The sequence below is a fragment of the Micromys minutus genome (assembly GCF_963924665.1).
Source record: "Micromys minutus genome assembly, chromosome: 24".
Taxonomy (NCBI): domain Eukaryota; kingdom Metazoa; phylum Chordata; class Mammalia; order Rodentia; family Muridae; genus Micromys; species Micromys minutus.
Window position 1 is genome coordinate 3,679,810 of NC_137959.1, and position 21,718 is coordinate 3,701,527.

The following is a 21,718-nucleotide window of genomic DNA, read 5'->3' on the forward strand; positions in this document are numbered from 1 at the left end:
TGAGTGGAGGAGGCGGGAGGATTGGGGGGGGAGAGGCAGAGCCTTACATACAATCCTGGGGGATGGCATTAGATAGCAAGACTTAACCATGGAGGCTGTCAGAGGTTGGAACACAGCAACCACTCCTCTCCATGAAAGAATGGCCGGGTATAGATAAAGAGCAATTGCCCCCAGCACCCACCTAATGGATTTCCATGGAGCTTCCAAAGGACCATGACTTTTCTGAGAAGCTAGAGTGCAGGGGTGAGCTGTTGGCATGTTAGTTTTTGTATTCTAGATCTGGGGATTCTGCATAAAGACTGCTCTCTTTAACAAGAGTAGTTGGTCCAATGTCGGTATGCATCTGTGATGTTTATAGCCACCTTGAATAAGGGCCTTAAACTGCAAGAAGACAGAGATGAAGGCACGAGACTGGGATAAATTTGGAGTCTCTAGGGAAGAACACTTCATAACTGGAACTAAAGCAATATCCAGAGCTATCTCAAGAAAGTTTTATTGACCCTAATATCTTAAAACTGAAATTAAAATTGCCTTCCTGCTGCAGTCAAAATTAATAAGGAGATCCATATTTGATAACTTGTTGGAAGTGTTTTGAGTACTGCATAGAGAGAGACATCTTCTTGTGTGCACAGAGGACACACAGCCTTCCTTGAGGCACAAAGTAAACCAAGCTCAGTTTTACCACTTCAGCACCAAACACCGGAAGACAGAAGAACAGGCAGTTTAGTGGAAAGAACAAACACCGGAAGACAGAAGAACGGGCAGTTTAGTGGAAAGGACAAACACTGGAAGACAGAAGAACAGGCAGTTTAGTGGGAAGGAGAGGAGATCTGCTGTGAGCCTGAGAAATGTGTTCAAGGGCAGAACATTTTCCCAACACATCCGAGGGAAAATACGCCTAGAGAGCTGTGGTTTAAAGGTGGGAAAGTACCTTCCATGTGCACTGTGGTCTAGAACCAAACAGGTCAGAATGAAAAACTCAAGATAAGGGAAAGCCTCATGCATACGAACTAGCTGTTAACATCCAAACCAAGCAACTGTGAAACCATACTGACCAAAAAGAAGTTAAATGGTTCTAGTAGATGACACGTAAAAATTAAGTATAATAAAACAAAAATAATTTAAATTTTCTTTTTATGATTTTTCCATATTGATCAAACATTTAGAAGCAGTGTTGATAGAAACACTAGCTCATTTAATTTTTAACACTTAGAAGACATACCAAAATGCCAAATGATTTTTAAGTCTTTTTAAATATCTATGAAAAAGAGAATATAAGTAAAGTACAATGGGAATTGTAAACATTAGCTTGCTTTGTATTCTAACCTTATATTAAGTCTAGCAAATAAAACAGAAAACCTTGAATGTTACTAAAATGAACGAACTCATTTGAATGTGACTGTATTTGTTCTGTGAATTTCATACATGTACAGTTTAGATCACACCCCGCGTCTAACTCATCCAGATTACTACCCGTGTCTCTCCTCCCAACTTTATAGCCTTCTCTTCCTCTTTAAATAACTCAATGAGTCCCGTTAGTGTTACTCGTGTGTGCATGGTGTGGGACAATTGACCAGCACCCACACCCTCAAAGAAAAATGACTTTCCTCCTCCAGAAGCCATCAACTGCCAAGAGTTTCTCAGATAGGTGGAGCCTCATAACCCCTCCCTCAAACAGAACCACTTGTATACTTCAAAAGTCCGTGGCAGCAATTGTGTTAAGATCGTCAATGAAACTGGGGCTGAGAAAGTGGCTCAGTGGTAACACTCCTGCATGAGAAGCTGAGGTCAGAGCACTAGCACCCACGCAAAAGCTGCGCTACACAAATTTCATAACCCAGCACTGGGGGAGATAGAGACTGGGGAATACCTGAAGTGCATGGGCCAAGCCAGCACAGCTGAATTGATGATCTTCAGTGATGGACTCTCTCAAAACCAAGGTGTCGATTAGTTGAAGGATCTCTACATGCACACATGTGCCCACACAAGCATGTGCATAACATGCACACACAGACACACACCAAGTATCAAAAAAGGAACACAAGTCATTAGATGTGATCCTTGACACATATCCTTGGATTATGTCAGATATATCGTATTTTAAAATAAAATTGTATGAAAAACATTTTAAAATGAACTATAAAGAACAGGTAGGCTATGAGAAAAACCTTCAACATACACAGACACAAACACACATAAACACATATACACACACATAGACACACACACACATAGACACACATGGACACACACACACATGGACACACACACACAGCGAAATGATGATGAAAGAAACCTTTTCCTGAAAAGTGATTATACCTGCTCCCATCTCGTGCCAAGTATAAGAGAGATGCAAAAGAAATCAGAACTGATAGTGTATGTGCTAAGACTGAGTGAGGAGCAGGACATGTCAACTTCTCTGTCATCCTGGGGATTAACTTTGAACATTTTTAATCTAAAAAAAGATTTATTTTATGTGTATGCATGCTTGTCTTCATATATGTACCACATGAATGCCTAGTGCCTACGGCACCTAGAAAAGTACATCGGGTGGGACCAGAGTTAAAGATGGTTGTGAGCCACTACGTGGGTGTTGGGTCCTAAACAAGACCAGCAAGTGCTCTTAACTGGTGAGCCATCACTTCAGTGTCTGAGGAATTATTCTTAACATCCAGCCCCTGCAGACAGTCCACCCCGGCTGGGCTGTCCTGTTCAGAGCCACTCCCTGAACTCTGGCTCGGGGTTCAGAGGTCACACCTACGGCTGGATGCAGATAGGACAAGAGTTCGGATCTCTACCATCCAGGCCTGCGTTCTCTTTCTTCCCAGAAGAGAAGAGGGAAGGAAAAACTCTTCCCCCTGGAGCTGGAGGAGGAGTCGACATCCCTCTAGCAGAAACAAAATTGAGAAATTTGATGTGCAATGTTTGAAATTGCTTTTTTAAGGCCCAATTCAAATGCATTAAATAAAAGTAGAAAATGTTTTAAGCACGAATACCCCGAATTGCTATGTTTAAATAAAGGACATTTACAAACTGGTGATAATTGCCATGAAATAGGAGCCAGAACTAAGAAGTAAGTAAAAGAAAATCATGAATCTAATCAAGTAATAAACGTGGAAAAATGATACTAATAGTATTTTTTAGGTTTTTAAAATCTATGCGTATGTGTGGGTCTGTGTGTTAGTTTGTTTTCCCATAGTGCGGATTCCCACGGAGCTATGTTGTGGTGAACACCCTGAAGTTGGAGTCACAGTGTTTGGATTGATATGGGTGCTGGGAGCCACCATTGGGTCATTTGCAGGAGTGGTCCCCACTCCTAACCTCTGAGCCACCTCATAGTTATATATTTTAAAAACTAAACCACTCAAAACCATTAAGGATATGTTATTTTTAAGTAGTTTGTGGACTGTAGAAATAAATGGGTGGTTAAGGATGTGCCCTCTACTGACACCTGCACACGTGGCACATATCTACAGAGACACGTACGCATAAGTAAAATTAAAAAAATAATTCTAAAATTTCAAAAGTAAGAGAAGTGTAAAGAAGCTATAAAACCTCATTTCTATTTCTCACAAAATTGTTTTTTATCCAAATAAGTAAATAAAGTGGCACATGGACTTTGTAAAAGTTTTTTCCATATCCATGGAAACCACAAAATGAGTGGAGCAGATACTGTGCTCCAACCCCCCACTCAAGAGACACGGATGTCAGCACACGCCGTGGAGGTGTATAGCCTACCTACTCTCCGAAGTTAATGAGTGAGTGCAGTGTCAGGAGAGACTCCCAAGGTGCTGCTCGGCTTAAACTTTCTATCAACCAGTTCATTTTTGAGTTTGATGCCAAGTAAGATATACAACCAAGGCATCCACTCAATGTATGCGGACTATTGCCAAGTTAAACCTCCCTGTACGAATTTTCAGGTTTTCATCGGTTTAAAAAACATCTATTTTTGTGTGTTTGTGTGAATATACACATGCCGTGGCACATATGTGGGGGTCAGATGGCAACCTAGAAGAGTTAGTTTTTTCCTTCCTACGTGCGGGTACTAGGGGTTGGTCTCTGGTCATCAGACTTAGTGGCAAGAGCCTTTCTTGCTGAACCATCTCACCAGCCGCTCATGTCAAATACTCATCTGATCTTCAAGTCCTCTTAAGTCAGCCTTCCTCTGCTATGTGATGACCATTCAATTTGCATGTGGGATCCATGTTCTGGTACCTCATTCTCACACTTTCTCACTTCATGATTGGGAGTGGGCCTGTAATGGTTCTTCAGTCTCCATGATTATCTCTTAAAACCTGTCCTTCAGAGTTTTCAACTGGTTGGTTTTGTTCTAACTGAAAAATAAATATCTCTCTCTCTCTCTCTCTCTCTCTCTCTCTCTCTCTCACACACACACACACACACACACACACAGTTCTAACACTAGGAAAGAGCACACCCCGCAAAGTGAGTTCTTCATCATTTTGCTTCACTGCTCTTCTCTAGAGGCCACCCCAGTTGATATCTTGTATAACTGAAGGGTTTTAAATCCTCTCAACAGCACTTACATCTCTATTAATTTTTAATAAAATGAAAGAGAAAATAAAATACCACACTAAAAACTGATATATCCTTTGCATGTCTTTTAGTTATTAAGGCTGTTTTTCTAATAAACTGGCAAATGTTATCCCATGACAAATAAGGAATTACAATGAAATTTCTATCAATTTTGATGTGACATCTTTGGTTATATTAAATGCTTATATTTGTACCTTTTTTTTTTAAAGAGCTGAATACCATGATAATCAACTTCACTTCAAATGCTAAAGAATAAAAATAAAATTACATTTATAACAGAATATGTGCTAAAATAAAAAGACAAAATACTAGGAAGGGATTATTTATATGAGACACTAAAGAGTTTCTGGAAGTCATTTCACATTGTTTTAGATACTATTCAATTGATCACTCTCCACATGGTGGTATCATTTGGCATTTCTAAAGTGAGCTCTGCATCCTTCATACACACTGAGTAGATCCCTGACATATTGCTTTTCCCTGAAGTAATATCTTCTGTTACTTACAGAAGTCCTTGTCACTGTGTTATATTGGTTTTCCGGGACTTCCACAGCAAAGTACTGCTAACTAGGTGTCCCAAATGACAGAATTGAGTGAACTCGTTAGAAGCTTGGAGTCTAAAATGATGACGAGTGCAGTGTTTGGTTCTTCCAGGATCTTAAGGCCCTTCCCAGCCTCCCATAGTCCTGGGCATTACTTGGTTTGTAGTCTGTGTCCTTGTAGAGACATGTCTTCAATCATCTCCTCTTTATATGTAGCTAGCTGTCTTTGTATCCAAATCCCCACCTCCTTCTAGAACTAGACAAAGACCACGCCTATCACTGTAATCGAAGTCACAGGTTAAGCTCTCAGTTCAGTTAAAGTATTCTTGGAAAGCAAGTGTTAGAGGCTTGTTTAGCAGCCTAGGGTGGCTACTGGGTCCTAGTGGTACCTATAGGAGGTGAACCTAGTAGAGGAAGTTATGCTGTTTGGGAATGTTGCAACTCCGGCTCTTCCTCTGCATCCGGTGTCATAAGATAAACAGTTTGCCTCAAGAAGTCCCCTCTCTTTGATGTTCTGTCAAGTCATAGAACCCAAAGCAAAGAACCGAATGAAACAAGAAGCTAAAAGAACTCTTCCTTCTTCTAAGTTGACTTCCTTAGATACTTCATCACAATGACAAAAATCTAACACAGACCCACAACAATATGACTTGAAAAGTCTTGTAAAATGATGAAAAGATCATCAGTGCATGTAGTAGTTGTTCTGTAGCAATGTAACTCTGAGAGGGATCAGCATCATTGGCGAAGAGGCACAGCAGTTTGACATTGGTTGCAAGTGATCTTTTAAAGATGTGTTTTTGTTTGTTGTGTATGTGTGTATATGTGTGTATATGTGCTTGCAGGTACCCATGGAAGGCATAGTGGGCACTGGATCTGTGGAGCTGGAGTTAGAGGCAGTTGTCAGCCATCTGACTTGAGTTCTGGGAACTGAACTTGAGTCTCCTGGAAGAGCAGAAAGTGCTCAAATTGTACAGCCATCTCCCCAACCCTCTTTATGCCTCTCTTGATTGTCAAAATAACTATTGAGATCATTATACTGAGAGTAAGCAGCGTTTGTGCTGCTCCGGTTCTCTGCCCATCACATCACCCTTTCTAAGCTTGTTTCTGTGTCTATCTTCTGGTGAGCCCACCCCTTAAAACCTGCCTCTGCAGGATGCAGGATATCAGAGAAAATCAGCATCAGACCTACAACCAGCGGCAAAGGTGCCTGCAGAGCCTGGCTTTCCAGCCTGGGCACCTGCTGTTCCTGCCCTCAGCATCTCCTATGACATCTCCTGATACTCCATTTCTGTCCTCCAATCTTCTGCCCTGTTTTGTAGTGCTCCAGTCTGTGGGTCCACGTAGATGTGTCCATCCACATGAGGTGATGAAGAAAGATGTTGAAGTGTCTCTGTGAGGAACATTTTGGGGCTTATGTTTGCCACGAAGAGGTAGAAATCTACTCCACTTTCTATTCAAGAAAGCCTATCTTTTCCTTGTAACATCACATACACGTACAATAGGGCAGCCTTGTTGCATGAATGATGTTTTGTTCCAGGAGGCACATGGAGCAGTTGTCTCTGCCTCAAGAGCTTGCTGGCTTTTCCTCATGTCCTTCTTGTCCCATATTGAATAAGTTGGGGTGATAGAAGCAGACATTGTTTACGACAGCTACTTTTCATAAGCTGGGATTCTCAAGCTGAGGCTCAAGAAGAGGTGTGACATCAGTAGCAGGGTTGGGAGGCCTGCCTTCTAGAGAAGAACAGGGAGATAAATGTAGTAAGCTGTAGACAGTGACCTGTTGCTTGACACCAGGCTGGGAAGTAACAGCCTTAGCTCTTTTAGCAGAATGAATTTTAATGCCATGTCAAATCTTGAGAGCAATTTAGCTCTCAGCCTACTCCAACACAAAGGAATAACTGAAGAGTTTGGACACCCCTATGTGGTGTGGAAGTAGCTGGTCACAGACATGAATCCAGTTCTTCCTATTCCTTCTCCTTTCTCTATGTCACACTCAACATAAATACACACACACTGCGTCTTCCAAGTGATTTAAGAATAGAATTTGGGCCATCAGAAAGTCAGATGTATCTGCGTTAGGCAGGACAGAAGCACAGACACTGCTATGTATACATGCCACACTTTCCCATGCTTACGAGGTGAGCGATACCATTCCATTATAAACATGCACGTACCAGGAAAACGAGAGGTTGACATTTTGTTTTCAAAGATTTTTTCTAGTTGTATCCTTTTTTCATTAGTGTTAAATATGAGATCTAGTTTCTTAAAAAAATAAGTTCATACAAGATGGTAAGCCTCAGGCCCAACGTGCTGTAGAGCGGCTAGGACTGTTGGTCTCTCATGAGTAAAGCTTTGTCCCTGTTGGTTGTTGATCCACACGAGGCCTTCAATTCCCCCAGCCCTGTTCTTCTCTTTGTTTCCTGGAGTTTGATTTTCTATGTGCACAGAACTGCAGCCTCTGGTGTGTGACTAGCATCTTCTCGTGGTATGAGGGTCTCGGGGTTCATTCACTCTACATACATATTCTAGGTTGCCTTCACTTTTAAGCTTGAATAATATGAACAGGCAGGTGAAGCTCTGAGAGCCAGGGTAGGGACAGGACGGGGACAGGGTGGGACCTGTGTCCTTAGCTATCAGGCTTGGTTCCTTCCTTGGCCTCCACCACCTCCCTGTGCAAATGTTTGACAGTGCCCTCACAAAGCTCTCTCTGGGTTTACTTTGTTCTTGATTTATATTTATAAAAATTATAATAAGGAAGTGTCTCAAGCAGTAGAGGTCCAGGTAAAGCCAAGGATGTAAATGTTGATCCCACTTTCCAAATCTTCTTTCGTTTTCTGGTTGGTCAAACAATTTGTCTTTTTGACTCTGAGCTCAGCTCTAGCCCAGCCCAGGAACCCTGTGTATACTGGTAAACCTGCAAGTCACGGTGGGCATAAGAGCAGGCCCCTCTCATTCTTCCCTGTGTATACTGGTAAACCTGCAAGTCACGGTGGGCATAAGAGCAGGCCCCTCTCATTCTTCCCTGTGTATACTGGTAAACCTGCAAGTCACGGTGGGCACAAGAGCAGGCCCCTCTCATTCTTCATGCCACACTGCCCTCCCGACTACACAGATGGCATTTTGCAAAAGTGGTTTTGTTGTTTTGTTTTGTTTTGTTTTTAAAGTAATGGAGCAATAGCTTAGTGTCAAGAATACTTGCTGCTCTTGCAGAGGACATGGGCTTGGGTCTCAGCACCCACATGGCTCTTCACAACCATTTATGACTCCATTCCCACAATGCCGGTGCCCTCTTGACCCCTGCAGCTGCTGTTCTTGGGTGATGCAGATGCACAGGTGCAGACAAAACACACTCACAAAACAAGACAACTAGATCTTAAAATGCAAATGTGGTTCTCCATAAAAGTTAGCTCTCTGAAAATTAGTAAACACAGAGCCCTTCCAAAGACAGAGAGCAAAGAGGAGGAGAAAAGCCTAGGAAAATGAGCCAGTGGGGACACAAGGAAACCATATGGTGCCAGGCAGGGTGAGGAAAATCCACAAAAACTGCATATGTAATATTTTTGAGAGAGAGAAAGGGCACATGTCCTCCACTTAAAGTTTATCACCCAAGAAAGTATTCCGATGGTTTGACTCCTTAGGAGAAGCTCAGACAACTAACTCAAGAACTGATAGGCTGGGTTCACAGGAGAACCAGCGCCTGGAAAGATTAATTTGAGTAATCGTGAAGAACCGTGCAGCACTTAACAAGAACAAAAAGCAAAAGCGATTTGATTCTTTAACACCCGATTTGCACGTGTTGTTAGTGGTGCTGTGTACAAACAATTTCCAAATCAGCTTAAAAGTTATTTTTACAAATGCCACCCAAGAGGAACCAGGTCCTAATTTCAACAGGACTGAAATGGTTTTGGAATGTAATAGACCAATGCACAGGCCCCCACGATGCCCTCATGAAGACAGAATGGAAGGAGTCCTTGCAAAATGACGAGGCTCAGATGACATCTATACCCAGTCTTCACAACTGTGCAGAAACAACAGGGTAGAAAAGCGAAACGAGGGAAATAGTAGATTTCGAGTGGCAGGCTGGTGGTGTCATTGACAGCAAAACTCAAGTCTCAGTTCTGCTGATGTTTTTAACTCACTTGGTTTTCTAGAGCTGGTCGCCCTGTGGAGAGTGTTACGTTTTCCTAAATTCTGGTATTTTATTCACACGCTCACACTGGTGAGAACTACTGTTAATAGGTTGTTGACAAGCATTAAAAGGACTGTTGGAGGCTTTGAAAACTGTATTGCCTATCTAAACCTAAACCACCATTGCTTTAAGATTTGTTAGAGTGACGCCTCCCCCACACTCCCTGAGCACAAGGCGCTGCAAGTGAAAATGGCACTTAAAGTGACAAAGGCCTTTTTACCAAAGTGCTGCAGGCTTCTGTAGGAGGAGAAAAAGCAGACGCAAAGCTCCAGCTAGGGTTTTGGGTGGCTGTAGCTGAGTCCGAGCCCTATCTGTTGTACACCCAAGCCAGTTCCCAGAGAATTTCTCTCCCTTCATTATGGTGTTTTGCTAAGGACTCGAGATCTAGCTCACTTGTCAGAGTGCTTGCCACCCTGGCCTCAACCCCAGCCTCTAAAGTAAACGACTCAGTAAATCCACACGGCTGCTTCTAAACCTCTCTTAAAGGTGTGTCTTCAGTGTCTTCTGGAGGAAAGTTGTCCAGGAAGAGTCTCCGTTTCCAGCAGAGGAGGTCTGACAAGGCACAGAGCTCTGCAGACAAGCATTTGGGGGAGGGCGGTGTTCATAACTACAAAGACCCAGGGTGGGGGCGACAGCAGGGGTGTCTGAGCCCCTCCTCGGGATGGCAGTGATGCTGCCCGACTCCAGCCCTTTTCACCCCACACTCCGTTTCTACCATGAACCCCAGGAACTAGCTGGAGGTGTACCACCTACCGTAGGTTTCCCCAGAGCCATCTGGCCAGACACTCTGGAAACGCAGGTGCACTCAGTTCTGTAAGCGTGGGTTCTGTCACTCAGACTTTTCTAAAGAAGCCAAGTGGATTCTACTGGTGCTTCTATATAGAGTGTAACTGTCCCCTTTCTGGGTCATCTCAGTTTATTATCCACCTACTCTGTGTACACACACATAAGACCTTACAGTATTTAATGAAGAGCTTCTTTTTAAGTATTGATAACCAGGAGAAAATTATTCCATGTTTGATCTGTGTTAAAGAATCAAAGTCCAAGATCTTTGAATGGAACTTAGAATGAAACTGTAATTGGGTTACATCCCTGAAGTCTGATATATCTTTAAACAAGACTACAAGTGGAACTTTATTAAAGCTTCAAATGAATTATTTCACTGCTCTTTTTTTAAATTCATTTTCTTCCTCTTTCATGTCTGTGTTACTGACATTGTGGCTTGTATTTTACCTGCCTTTTTCAGGGGGTTTTAATTATTTACAGCTTAATGAGCAACACAGAGAGGCTCCCCTGCCTGATTCAGAGGTGCTGGCTCTGCAGCGGGTTTCCTGTCTGAAAGCTTTGCAAGGAGGCCTTGGCTAGCTGGACCAGGCCTGCTGCCTCTGCGCAGTGGATAACTGCTCTGGGCCATATTTCCTCTGATGATAAGAAGCACAGCCCCCAACTGTCTGCAGAGGCGTGCAAATGCTTTTTAATTACTATGTCAACAGCCTTCAATGGGACACGGGACACCCTTCCATATCAAAGAAATGAAAAGGGAGAAGGGAAGGGAGGCTGTGAGCTCGGGGATGACTCCATCTCCTCAGCAAGAGCTGCAGCCAACCTGAGTCAGGCTGGGGTTGCAGACCCGCGCTCAGCAGGCACCGTGAAAGGGGTGATCTTAACCTGATACCAAGAAATCAAGCATGAGGTACATTCCATAAAGACCTTGGCCAGGAGCAGCAAGCAGGACAGTGCAGAAGGCTGGAACTGTAGCTCTAAGGTGTTGATGTACAGATGCTAATGCCTCAGGGCCAAAAGAGGAGGAGGGAGAGAGGGAGAAAGGAAGGGGGTGAGAAGAGAACAGTCAGGAGCATCATTTACTGTCCTGGCTGGCAACTACTAAGTGTTCAACTAATGTGCTTTAACTTCCTCAGGCTCACCTAAATAGAACATTTTCAGCTGGTTAGCTGGTTCTCCCTTGGTAAGACCCCACATAGCATGTTCAACATCATAAATGAAGATGTGGAGGAGAGAAGGAACTCCTCACCCACGTGCTGGTGATGAGTCTGGCAGAGAGCCGTCTGTATCTTTCTCTTTGCTCATATAAGCATACTCAAATGAGGCAGAATGTGGTTGGATTGCGTGAGAGTTGTGCTCTGGAAACTGAATCGCTTCTCATTAGCTTCTCATTAATGCCAAAGTCGGGGCGGGGCCTTGGTCTGCAGACGTGGGTGCCTAGCAACAGTTGTTACTTGGGATGTTTGAGTCCTTGCACATGTTGAGCAGTGATTGATATAGTGCTAGCTCAGTGTGCACAAATTACTTTTAAATAAGGCAAAAACACGAAAGTAAAATAATATGTGAAGAAAAATTGAAATCCTACAAGTTTTGTTAACGAGAAGCATCCATTTCATGTGTATAAATTCAATAAAGGCCTTACCTTTGTTTTTGAGATGGAGTCTTATGCAACCCAGGCTGGTCCAAACTCACTATATAGCTACAGGGTGACCTTGAACTCATGATCCTTCTCTTCTGCCTCTCGAGGGCTAGCATTCCAGCTGTGCACCACCACATTAGGGTTTTGAACCCAGTGTTTTACATATTTTTATTTTAATTTTTGAGACAATCTGGTATCTTCAGCTTATACATGTTTAAGAGCAAAGAAAATTGATTACTCAGACTACTTACAGCTGTAACAAACAGTTCAAAGGTATAAAGATTTGTCTGCAGTCACGGCTGGAGAAGTTTCTCTACTATGGGCCTGAGGAAAGGAGCAGAGGTGCTCATGTCAAGAAAGACAGGAAGCAGAAAAAAGACAGTAGGGAGCAAGGGCAAGATGCAACTTTCTGGTAAACCCCTGGGACCTAATTCCAAATAATACTATCATACCCTGATTCCAAGGGGCCAGTCCTTTGGTTAGGGCAGATCCCAAAGATCTCTTTCCCAAAGCCAATAGCTAATAAGCAAGCCGTAGGGGAGAAGAGAAGCACTTCACATGGACCCCATCGCCTATAATCCAACGCGGACACCAACTGTTGGCATCTAGCAGTTGTGCTTGTCCACAGACTACACAGCTGGGCTACACAAATGTCCGAACAGCAACTGGTGACGGCACTTCTGCCAGGGCTCTGAAGACCAAGGCTTCACCCTGATCCAGGTCTCATAATAAAGACTTTTGTGCATATGCTGGTCTCACTCTCCAACATCCCCAACACAGACGCACACAGACAACAAACACAGAGACCCACAGACACACAAACACACATATCATACACACACAAACACATAAACACTCAAGCACAAACAGGGCATACACACATACACAGACACAAATACCCGCCTTCCTAGAACCAGATTCACTGTCTCCTTTAGTGGACAACAGTCTTTACCTAGTGGATAGCAGTGTTCCCACAGCCCACCTGAAATCTGTATGTAAAAAAAAAAAAGAAACAGCTGCCAATGTTCCCCCTGTGTGTCTCACAGGAACGCCTTGAAAGTTACAAACGTTTTCTGCCCTGTTAGGAGTGTTACAGTTAGGGATGTAAAGCTTTGTCTTCAGCGCTTCATTTGCCATGGTGTACAGTGGATTAGAGCACACAGCAAATGTCCCTCCGACAGGAGACAAATGCTGGAAACCCATTCTTCCTGTTGGCAGAATGCTGAGGCCCAGCCCCCTCAGCACATGCCACTCTGCTACAATGATTGTAATTGAATGCAAATATGGAAAGATGATGTGAATTGCTTCTTCAGTTAAGCCAAAATGGACACCAATGCCTTTTGGTTTTATAGCGGAGCAGTAACGGTTTTCTTTTTTCCACTACTCAATATTGCTTCTAGCACATTCTGTGTCAGAATAGTACAGAATAGTAATTTATGCCAAAGATGGCCAGTTGTTCCAGATTAAAACACAACACAATATACATAAAGCTTTATTGTTCCTTGGGTTGTTGTTTTAAACTAAAGTGTAATATTTCCCTAAAGTCTTCAACAAACGTGCACAGTTTAGAATTAAATGTGCTTCCCATGTACACCCGCGCCACCGAGGAAATGGGCCTCGCGGACCTGTCAAATTATTTTCAAGCAATTGTTTCTACAGTTGTTTTTACTGGCAAATTCACAAGTTGATAGAAAAAGAAATAATTAGTTATTCTCAGACTTCCTGATGTACGGAGCTAAAGCAGGCCAGGTCTCTGCATCCTAAGGACTGTGACATTTTAAATTATGTGAACCATACCAGAAGCCATCTTTTGGACATAATTAACACCTTGCCTAATTAATGTCAAGCCTGGCGTGAGTCACATTTTAAGAAGTGTCGCTGTATTCAGACGTGCCCTCGTCTCACTCTCTTCCAGCATACACCTGCTTCCTGAAGTGAAGCAACTTCTTTTTCTTCCTTTCTTTTTCCTCCTCTCTTTTTCCTGTTTCCCTCCCCCTCCAAGTAATCAATGCACTGCTGAATGAGTTCATTTTAATGCATTCAATCATGCCTCTAATGTTCGTAGCTTACGGGCGCAGGCATCAGTAATGCAGAAATGTTATATGGCTTTAGTTTGGGCCATTTCATAAAATATTCATGGAATCAAAAATGTGCATCAAAATAGCGGCTGAGAGAATTACATTTATGTTCCTGCCTTTACGGCAGCTTCACATTTAAACCCATTTGTGTTAATATCTAGTCAATCTTCCTACTTTAAAAAAAAAAAACTAAAACGGGAGAGAACATATACATTTCCCTTTGCTTAATATTTGTTCTAGACATCTGCTGCAGGACAACAAATATGTATAAACCTTCAGAGATGCTGTGCAGAAAAGAAGGAGCCACAATTTGGGTAACATCCAAATATATAAAATTGTATTTCCTCCACAGTGCGTTCGTCTTAACATCCTACCAAGCATTGTGCTGTTTACAGCAGCATTGTCTGGCTTTTGTTGGTGTTTCTAAATAAGTGTGTGGGTTTCTTGTTTGTATGGACCTTGGATACAATGAAACACGCTTAGAGTATGTTTGTTTTAGGAACACACTTTGCTTAGGGTGAAAACTATAAAAGCACATGGAAGTTTTTTTTTTTTTTTTTTTTTTTTTTTTTTTTTTTTTTTTTTTTGTCTGTGTAGCTATCATGTAATTGTTAAAAGCAAACAAAATAAAACTGAGGCTGGACCATCTCTGTCTGTACCTACATATCTCTGTCCCCTGCTATTTTATGGTTTTGAAAGAACTGTGGAGGGCCACCTTTCATGTCTCCAGTGGGATGTTTGGGTCCTGTTTTCTTCCTACTCACATGAAGTAGCGTGATACATGTCCACCTGGTTGTGAAGCCAAGCACCGTAGGCTCTGAGCTCAGCAGTGCTTGGGTCACTTCTCACTCACTGCTACTCTGCTGTTGCGGTGCTGAGGGCTGGCTAATGATCCCACTGCCACGTGATCAAAATCCCCTCCCCTCAGAGATGTTTAATGAATATGAAATTTCTACTAAGTTTTATTTTTGTGCTACCTGGTTCAGTCATTTCTCCTCCCTCTCTTACTCTTCTTCAGTGGAAAATAATGTCCACACTTGAAAATTCAGACATGGGTCAAAACCAAAACAGAACAATACAAAAACAGACAAACAAACAAAAAACCCTGCTGCCAGCGGGGTCTGGAAAAACCTCTCGGTCTGATGTGTTAAATTTTATTTAGAAATGAAGGCTAGATCATATATGGACAGTTCGAGGAAGTCATAAAACATGTTGTGAGCCGGATTTGAAATTATAGCTGTAATGGTTTCAGTAAGCTATTCCATAGTGCTGGACATTTGAACTCGTGTTTTGGTGGTGGAGGGTTGTTGGAGAAAGTTCGTCACACCGGAGGATGAGCTATTAGTAGTTTGTTCTCCCTGCTTCATGCTTGAGTCCAAAGATGTGAACTCTTGGCCTGTGCTCCACTCTCCATGCCCACTGCTGGCGGTCTTTATTCCTTTACTCCACCTCCATGGACTCTTGCCCTCTGGACCATAGTCCCAAATAAACTCCTTCTCAGAGCTTTGCCATGATGTGGTATCACAGCAGCAAAAAGTAACTGATACACTGGTATTTATACTTAACTTTGTAAAGTGATTGTTATTTATGACCCCTGCCAATCCTGTAGTAAAGTTGTGAAAGTTTTCAGATAAAAGCAATAAGCGTTGTATTTCAACAGATACCAATTCAACTAGGAACAGACACTCATAATAAATAAGACGATTGCTAAGGATTTTGTTACTGTTGGACAGAGATTGGACAAAAATCGGACCATTGTTGATCCTGTTTCAAGGGATTAACTGTACTTAAGTTACTAGGCCCTTTTCAGAGAAGAGGCATAGCTTTTAATATTTTCAGTCAGATGTTACGCTGCATTGTAATGCAGTGCGTTCAAGCTCAGCAGTCTTTAGACAGTCATTTGAACCAAATCCTCACTATCTTATTTACTTTATGACATAATTTAAGAAATGAAACCTTACACTGGAGAAGTACTAAGAGACTCTACTTCTATAACAGCCCTTTTGAACAGAAAATTAGGGATCAACCTCATCTGTGCCAAAGAAGCAAAAGGTGGGGTTGAAGCCAGGACTGGTTGGCAAAGGCCACTACGTCTGAGACATGCAAGGAACTCCAAGTGTCCTTGAGGTTCCCACACAGCTGAGGAGAACATGGGGCTTTGCGGGGCTCATTCTCTCTATATCTGGGTATTCAGGAAGATCTGGAAGTTCACAGTGGGTTGGCACGTCCAGCTTTTGTTAACGTCTGCAGGAACAGTCGGAGTTGAGTGCAGTATTGTGGGCCTAGAAGAGACCCGTACACATTAACTCTAGCGTTGTTTATAACAAGGGATGGACGCCTACAGTTGTACGTGGGGCAACCTCAGCTCCTGACCTAGTCTGTGGTGCCATATTTGATGTGGTAGAACCATTCCAGAGCTTTGAGGGTCAGAAGGTCAACCTCCAGTCACAAGAAATTTAAATGTGGTTTACAGGTCTCGGTCACTTAAATTTGCCTCTGTTTCCCCATTTGTGAGAAAATGGAAATTATCTCTACCTCAACCGTCTGGAGAGACATTTAGAAGATGATGTGTGGGAAAGAAAACCTTTGATTTGAACAATATCTCACTCCTCCAGGAAAGGGTTTTTCACCCAGTGTCTTTGGCTCCTTCCTTATGGAGGTCTCGAACACTGTCTGAGACCTAAATCTCAGACAGTCTTGAACTAGGCAGTCCACTGACACAACCCCAATTTTATACAAAAAGATCATTGTCCCAAAAACCCCCAGGCTTTGTTCTTCCACACACATGGGGTCTGTCCAGAAAACCTAACAACCCCCAAGACATGCAACCCAGGAACGCCTGGCTCGCAGGGAGGACAGAAATTCCATCTTTGCTCTTTCCCACATTTCCATCCTCGGTTCACCTTTACCTCTCTTTGCCTTCAACTTCCACTCCCAAATCTGGGTAAAACCATTATGCCTTGCTTACATGTGATTTAAATGAACTATGTAATCTAAAAAGTCATCTCTTTTATAGTTCTCCCCCCAACACACACCCCTGGTGGAACTCCCCCATTTTTCTCAGTTTCCTGTATTCACTATTCACTAATCACATGACCCAAAAGAAAAATGTGTCTCTACTTTATGAGCAGATGGGTACTGGGAAGAAAAAGGAGCTTTTGTGCACATGTCTCCAGAGTTACGAAGCCATCATTTGTGGGCAGAAATATCGTTGGCAGAGGAAACATAACACACAGATTTGCCAGCGCACTGCTGGAATTTCACCCCCAGAACATAAGACGGCAGTGGGTATTTCAGGAAGGTGTTTCCGGCAGACAGAGATGGAAACTGTGCTGGCCCTCCCAGGAGGTACGAAAAGGATCGGCTGCAAGGGAAGACAGATCGGAGCAGTGAGCCTCCGCCATCTGCAACTGTGGCAAAGCAAAAAGAGGTGGAACGTTATTTCAAAATGACTTCTGTTGTATATTTCATATTACAAAATAAACATTTAGATAATAACAATTCTACAAAATGCCAATAAGTAAAATGGGGGAAAAAGCAAGAAAAAAGAAAATCAAAACCCAAACCATCTACTTCCCTTCCTCCCAGACAGACAGAGTGCTGTACTTACGGTTGCTTTCTCATATTTTCATTTACGGTAAACGCCTATGAAATGAAACAATTTTTGGTAATGTCAATTAGTGGATGCACTCCCCCCCCCTTCCAAAGCTGTAGGATAAGTTTCTAAACAGTTCTGCACGACCTTCCCTTACCCTGGGTTCTGTATCTTTGTTTCCTTCCCACCCCGGCACAGACGGTAAGGACTCACAATGCCCATGATCTTACTGCATTTTTCTACCACTGCTGGGACTCCCCTTGTCCTTTTCCTTTCTTTGGAGGTGTTATTCTTATTTTGATGGGTTTTTTTGGAAACCCTGTCGTACCTAAGACAGTATCTGACTTCTAACCCTCTCCTGCCAGCTCCCACGTGCTGGTGTTAGACAGATGTGTGCCAACACACTTAGTGGGTCTGTGTAGTCACTGATAGTGGTCTCAGTAACAGGGTCAGCGTTAGGAATGGGGGCAGATGACATAGTCAGGACAGTGCCATCCCTGCCTACACTATCCAATGAGATGGGCTGTGGAAATGTATTGATCCTAATGTGAACTACAAAGATTAATTCAATCGTGGTAACATTGTTAGAGAGCATAAATGCTGTTACTATGTTGCAATTAGCTGTTAGTTATTATAGAAAGGCTATTACTATGTCAACTGACAACACCCCCACGTTCATTTTACACTAACTCCATAGAACAACAAGCATGCAGTAATTAATTTCTGAATCGTTACAGTTGGTGCTTACTTCACACAATAGTAAAGAAAGGAACAGAGGGGCAGCAGTTAGGTAATGCCTAAACCAACAAACAAAAGCAGGCCATGTCCTTGAAACCCTCACTCATTTTTATTGCTACGGTTAAAATGCTTAGGTGTGGAACAGTCAAGGACTAGGGGTGCCACTCTGATGCTGCCAAAGACTGCCCCTGTTACAGGATAGCAGGAGGGTCTCTGAAGGTAATTTACATGTAAGGCACAGTCCACAGCATGGAACGGCAGACTGTTCCCCCAGAGAACATTGTCTCACATTTTAAGGAATGAACTCATTTTGAGGCTAGTCTAGAGTTTGGGATTTGAGAAGATACATTGGGAATAACTGATAAGATGCAATTGATCCAGAACTACAGTTCAATGAGGTTCTCGTCACTGGGGAGTGTGTAGGTGGCTCCTTCAGACTCTGGGAAGCCGTCTTCCAGCCCACTATGCATTTTTTTCTCATGATATCTAAATGCTCCCTAAGCGTGAGGCAGCTGCCTTCTCAGGAAGCAGTGAGGATAATGGCGGCAGGCATGGGCTCTGAAAGCCTCCGCTTGTGCTGCCCCCTAAGCACGAAACACTGAGCTGAGCCTTCAGTAAAATGGGACCGAGTGAGTTCCACTCCACCAGACTGTTTGGTGGTTCAGTGGGGAATGCACACAGATCCTCTTCGTTTCCAAGGGCTTTGCACCGCGTGGCTCTGCCTCTGTCCCCACCCTTAAAGAGCCAGAGAGCAATGCCAGCACATGCACCATACCAAGTGGCGGTCTCCCCATTGGCAGTGACACTACACAAGTTTTTAAAACAAGTTTTGGCCGGCACTTGTATGTTTACGAATGGCTTTTATTCTTCAGGTGAGCTTCTGAAGGCTGCAGAGCATTATGAAGCATTCTACGAATTGACACAGGGTCGGATATGGAAGGACGAGACAGGCCAGTTTCTCAACTTGATGGCCTGTGAAAGTCTCGTGAGGACCTACAGACTGCTCTCAGACAGAATGCTGGCAAACGAAGACTACAAACAGGCTATCAAAGTCCTAATGAAAGCTTCCGACATCGCCAGAGAAGGTGCGTGGTAAAGACTTCACAGTGCTTCCTTGGACACACTGTCTCTCCAGGAGGGGCGTGCAAACTGTCCAGTCCTAGGTAACTGTCACATGAAATGCAAAGACAAAGGCCATCAACATGCTTTCAGAGTCCCATGTAAGGCAGAGGGAGGCCTCAGTGCTGACAAGAAATCCATTAGTTTCTTGAAAGCTTTATTTCCAAAATTACAATCCACTGGTGTACTGTCTCTGTCTTCCTTCCCTCCCCCCCCCTCGTGTGTGTGTGTGTGTGTGTGTGTGTGTGTGTGTGTGTGTTTTCTGCAATCTGAGAATCCGTTCATAAATTTTCTATTATCAGATACTTGGGAAGATGTTCTAAATCTTTAGTTAGGAGTAACGAGGAACTAGTTCTGCAGTATACTTTCGGTCCTGCATTATCAGCATCACTGGGAGAGGAGGCATGGTAGGAAGTCACAGTCTGCCCCACCCCGGACTGGCGACGGCAGAGTCTGCAGGCTGACAGGATGCCCATGTGATCCTCGCCCTCACTCTTAGCAGTGGAAAGTGGCTCATATCTGTGTATCTTACACATGTTCTCTGTAGAAAACAGTAAAAATGGAGCATAAGGGTATAAACTTTTAATTTATAACATACAAAGGAAAGTACCCTTTGCATTCCACATCACCGCACAGTAATTTTCTAACAGAAGTTTCCCCATGAAAGGGGAAAGGGAGGTGCAGGGCTGACTCATGGGCATTGTTAATGAGTTCACCTGATAAGTAGCTGATGGCGTCTTTGGGGTGACTAGGACTGGCCTTGGGATGTGGTTTGAATTTAGTTTAGAGGGAAAGTAAGCGTTTGGGCTCTTTTTATCCTGTCATTCAAAAAATAACTTTTGTTAAAATGTTTAAAGAAAATTTTTATTACCAAAAGACAATTTCCATCAAATGAACTGTTTTTGCATAAACGGTGGCTCATGTTTTTTCTGGGGCAGTACATGTGAGCGTGGGTCTGTAACCTGGGCACCACACAGCTTAGACAGGAACCTCAGCCCACAGGCGTGTATAGTAGGAGAAGACAGCGCACTTTAGTTTTGCATTTTCTGTACGGTAGCAGAGTTGAGAAAAGAATGGAAGCCAGGAAGTATATGCCTCCCATGTTGGCTTTAGATAACATTTAAGAGACAAACACATTCACTGAGGGCCAGATCCTTCTGCAGAGCACCATGGTGTAGGGAGCACGTGTGGAATGTGGCACATGTGTAAGGTTCAGGTGTGGAGTGTGGCACATGGTGTACAGTGCACCTGTGGAGTGTGGCACTTTAAGACATTTAAGATATGTTGATGTGCGATTGATTTCCTTGTTACTCCTAACTAAAAATTCATCACAATTTCCCAAGTATCTGACTACAGGAAATTTATAAACAATAAAGGGTTTCTCAGATTGCAAAAAATATATACAACAGCACACACACATACACACACACACATACACACACAACTTGTCACATAAATCATGGCTTCTGTCTTTCATACATCCACCAAGAAACACTTGACTATGTGCTTTCCACACACCTTCTTATCATCTGATGGACACCTGAGTTCTTCCATTGCCCTAGCGGAGAATTTTGGGTTCTCTTTGGTGCATGCCCAGGAGAATCACTGAGTCATGTGATCACTCCGTGTTCACTTTCTGAGGATCACTAGCATGTAGAGTGGTGGTCTCGCCGGCCATCCTGACATCTTTGCACATTTCAGTTCTGTTATTTGTTTATTATTACTCCCTTATATATTTGTAAACCTTTCAGCAGATCTGACTTGGAAACATTTCCTCCTGGGCAGTGTGGTTACTTCTACTTCCTGGTGGCAGTCAATCAAGCACAAATTTTTAATTTTGATGAATCCAATGTGTGTGTGTGTGTGTGTGTGTGTGTGTGTGTGTGTAAAAGAATGACAGAGATACAGAGACAGAGTGATTTCATATCTTAACTAAGAATGTTTTGACTAATTAAAGACTCCAGTAATTACTGCAGGTGACCTAAGAGCTCTAGTAGTTCCATAGTCTATTTCTGCATCATAAAGAGAATCTAACTTTATATTTTGCAACTTTCAGCACACATGCCTGCACACACAGGACTGCACACACATACCTGCACATCCATGCCTGCACACACATACCTGCACACACAGGACTGCACACACATACCTGCACATCCATGCCTGCACACACATACCTGCACACACATGCCTGCACACATGTCTACACACACACGACTGCACACACATACCTGCACACACATGCCTGCACACATGCCTGCACACATGCCTGCACACACATGCCTGCACACATGCCTGCACACACATGCCTGCACACACACGCCTGCACACACATGCCTGTACACACACAACTGCACATACATGCCTGCACACACTTGCCTGTACACACACAACTGCACATACATGCCTGCACACACATACCTGCACATACACACCTGCACACACATGCCTGTACACACACAACTGCACATACATGCC

At 43.2% G+C, this 21,718-nt stretch overlaps 1 protein-coding gene across 1 annotated transcript in view; it reads left to right on the forward strand.

The window, feature by feature from the left end:
• The window catches only part of TTC29 (tetratricopeptide repeat domain 29), a gene marked incomplete at both ends in the record, with an annotated part of 176,064 nt that overhangs the window by 42,218 nt on the left and 112,128 nt on the right, over positions 1 to 21,718 (forward strand). The window contains one exon of the mRNA XM_080936633.1: positions 18,994 to 19,206. Within this exon, the coding sequence (XP_080792759.1) occupies positions 18,994 to 19,206 (213 nt within the window). The remainder of the gene's footprint in view (positions 1 to 18,993; positions 19,207 to 21,718) is intronic.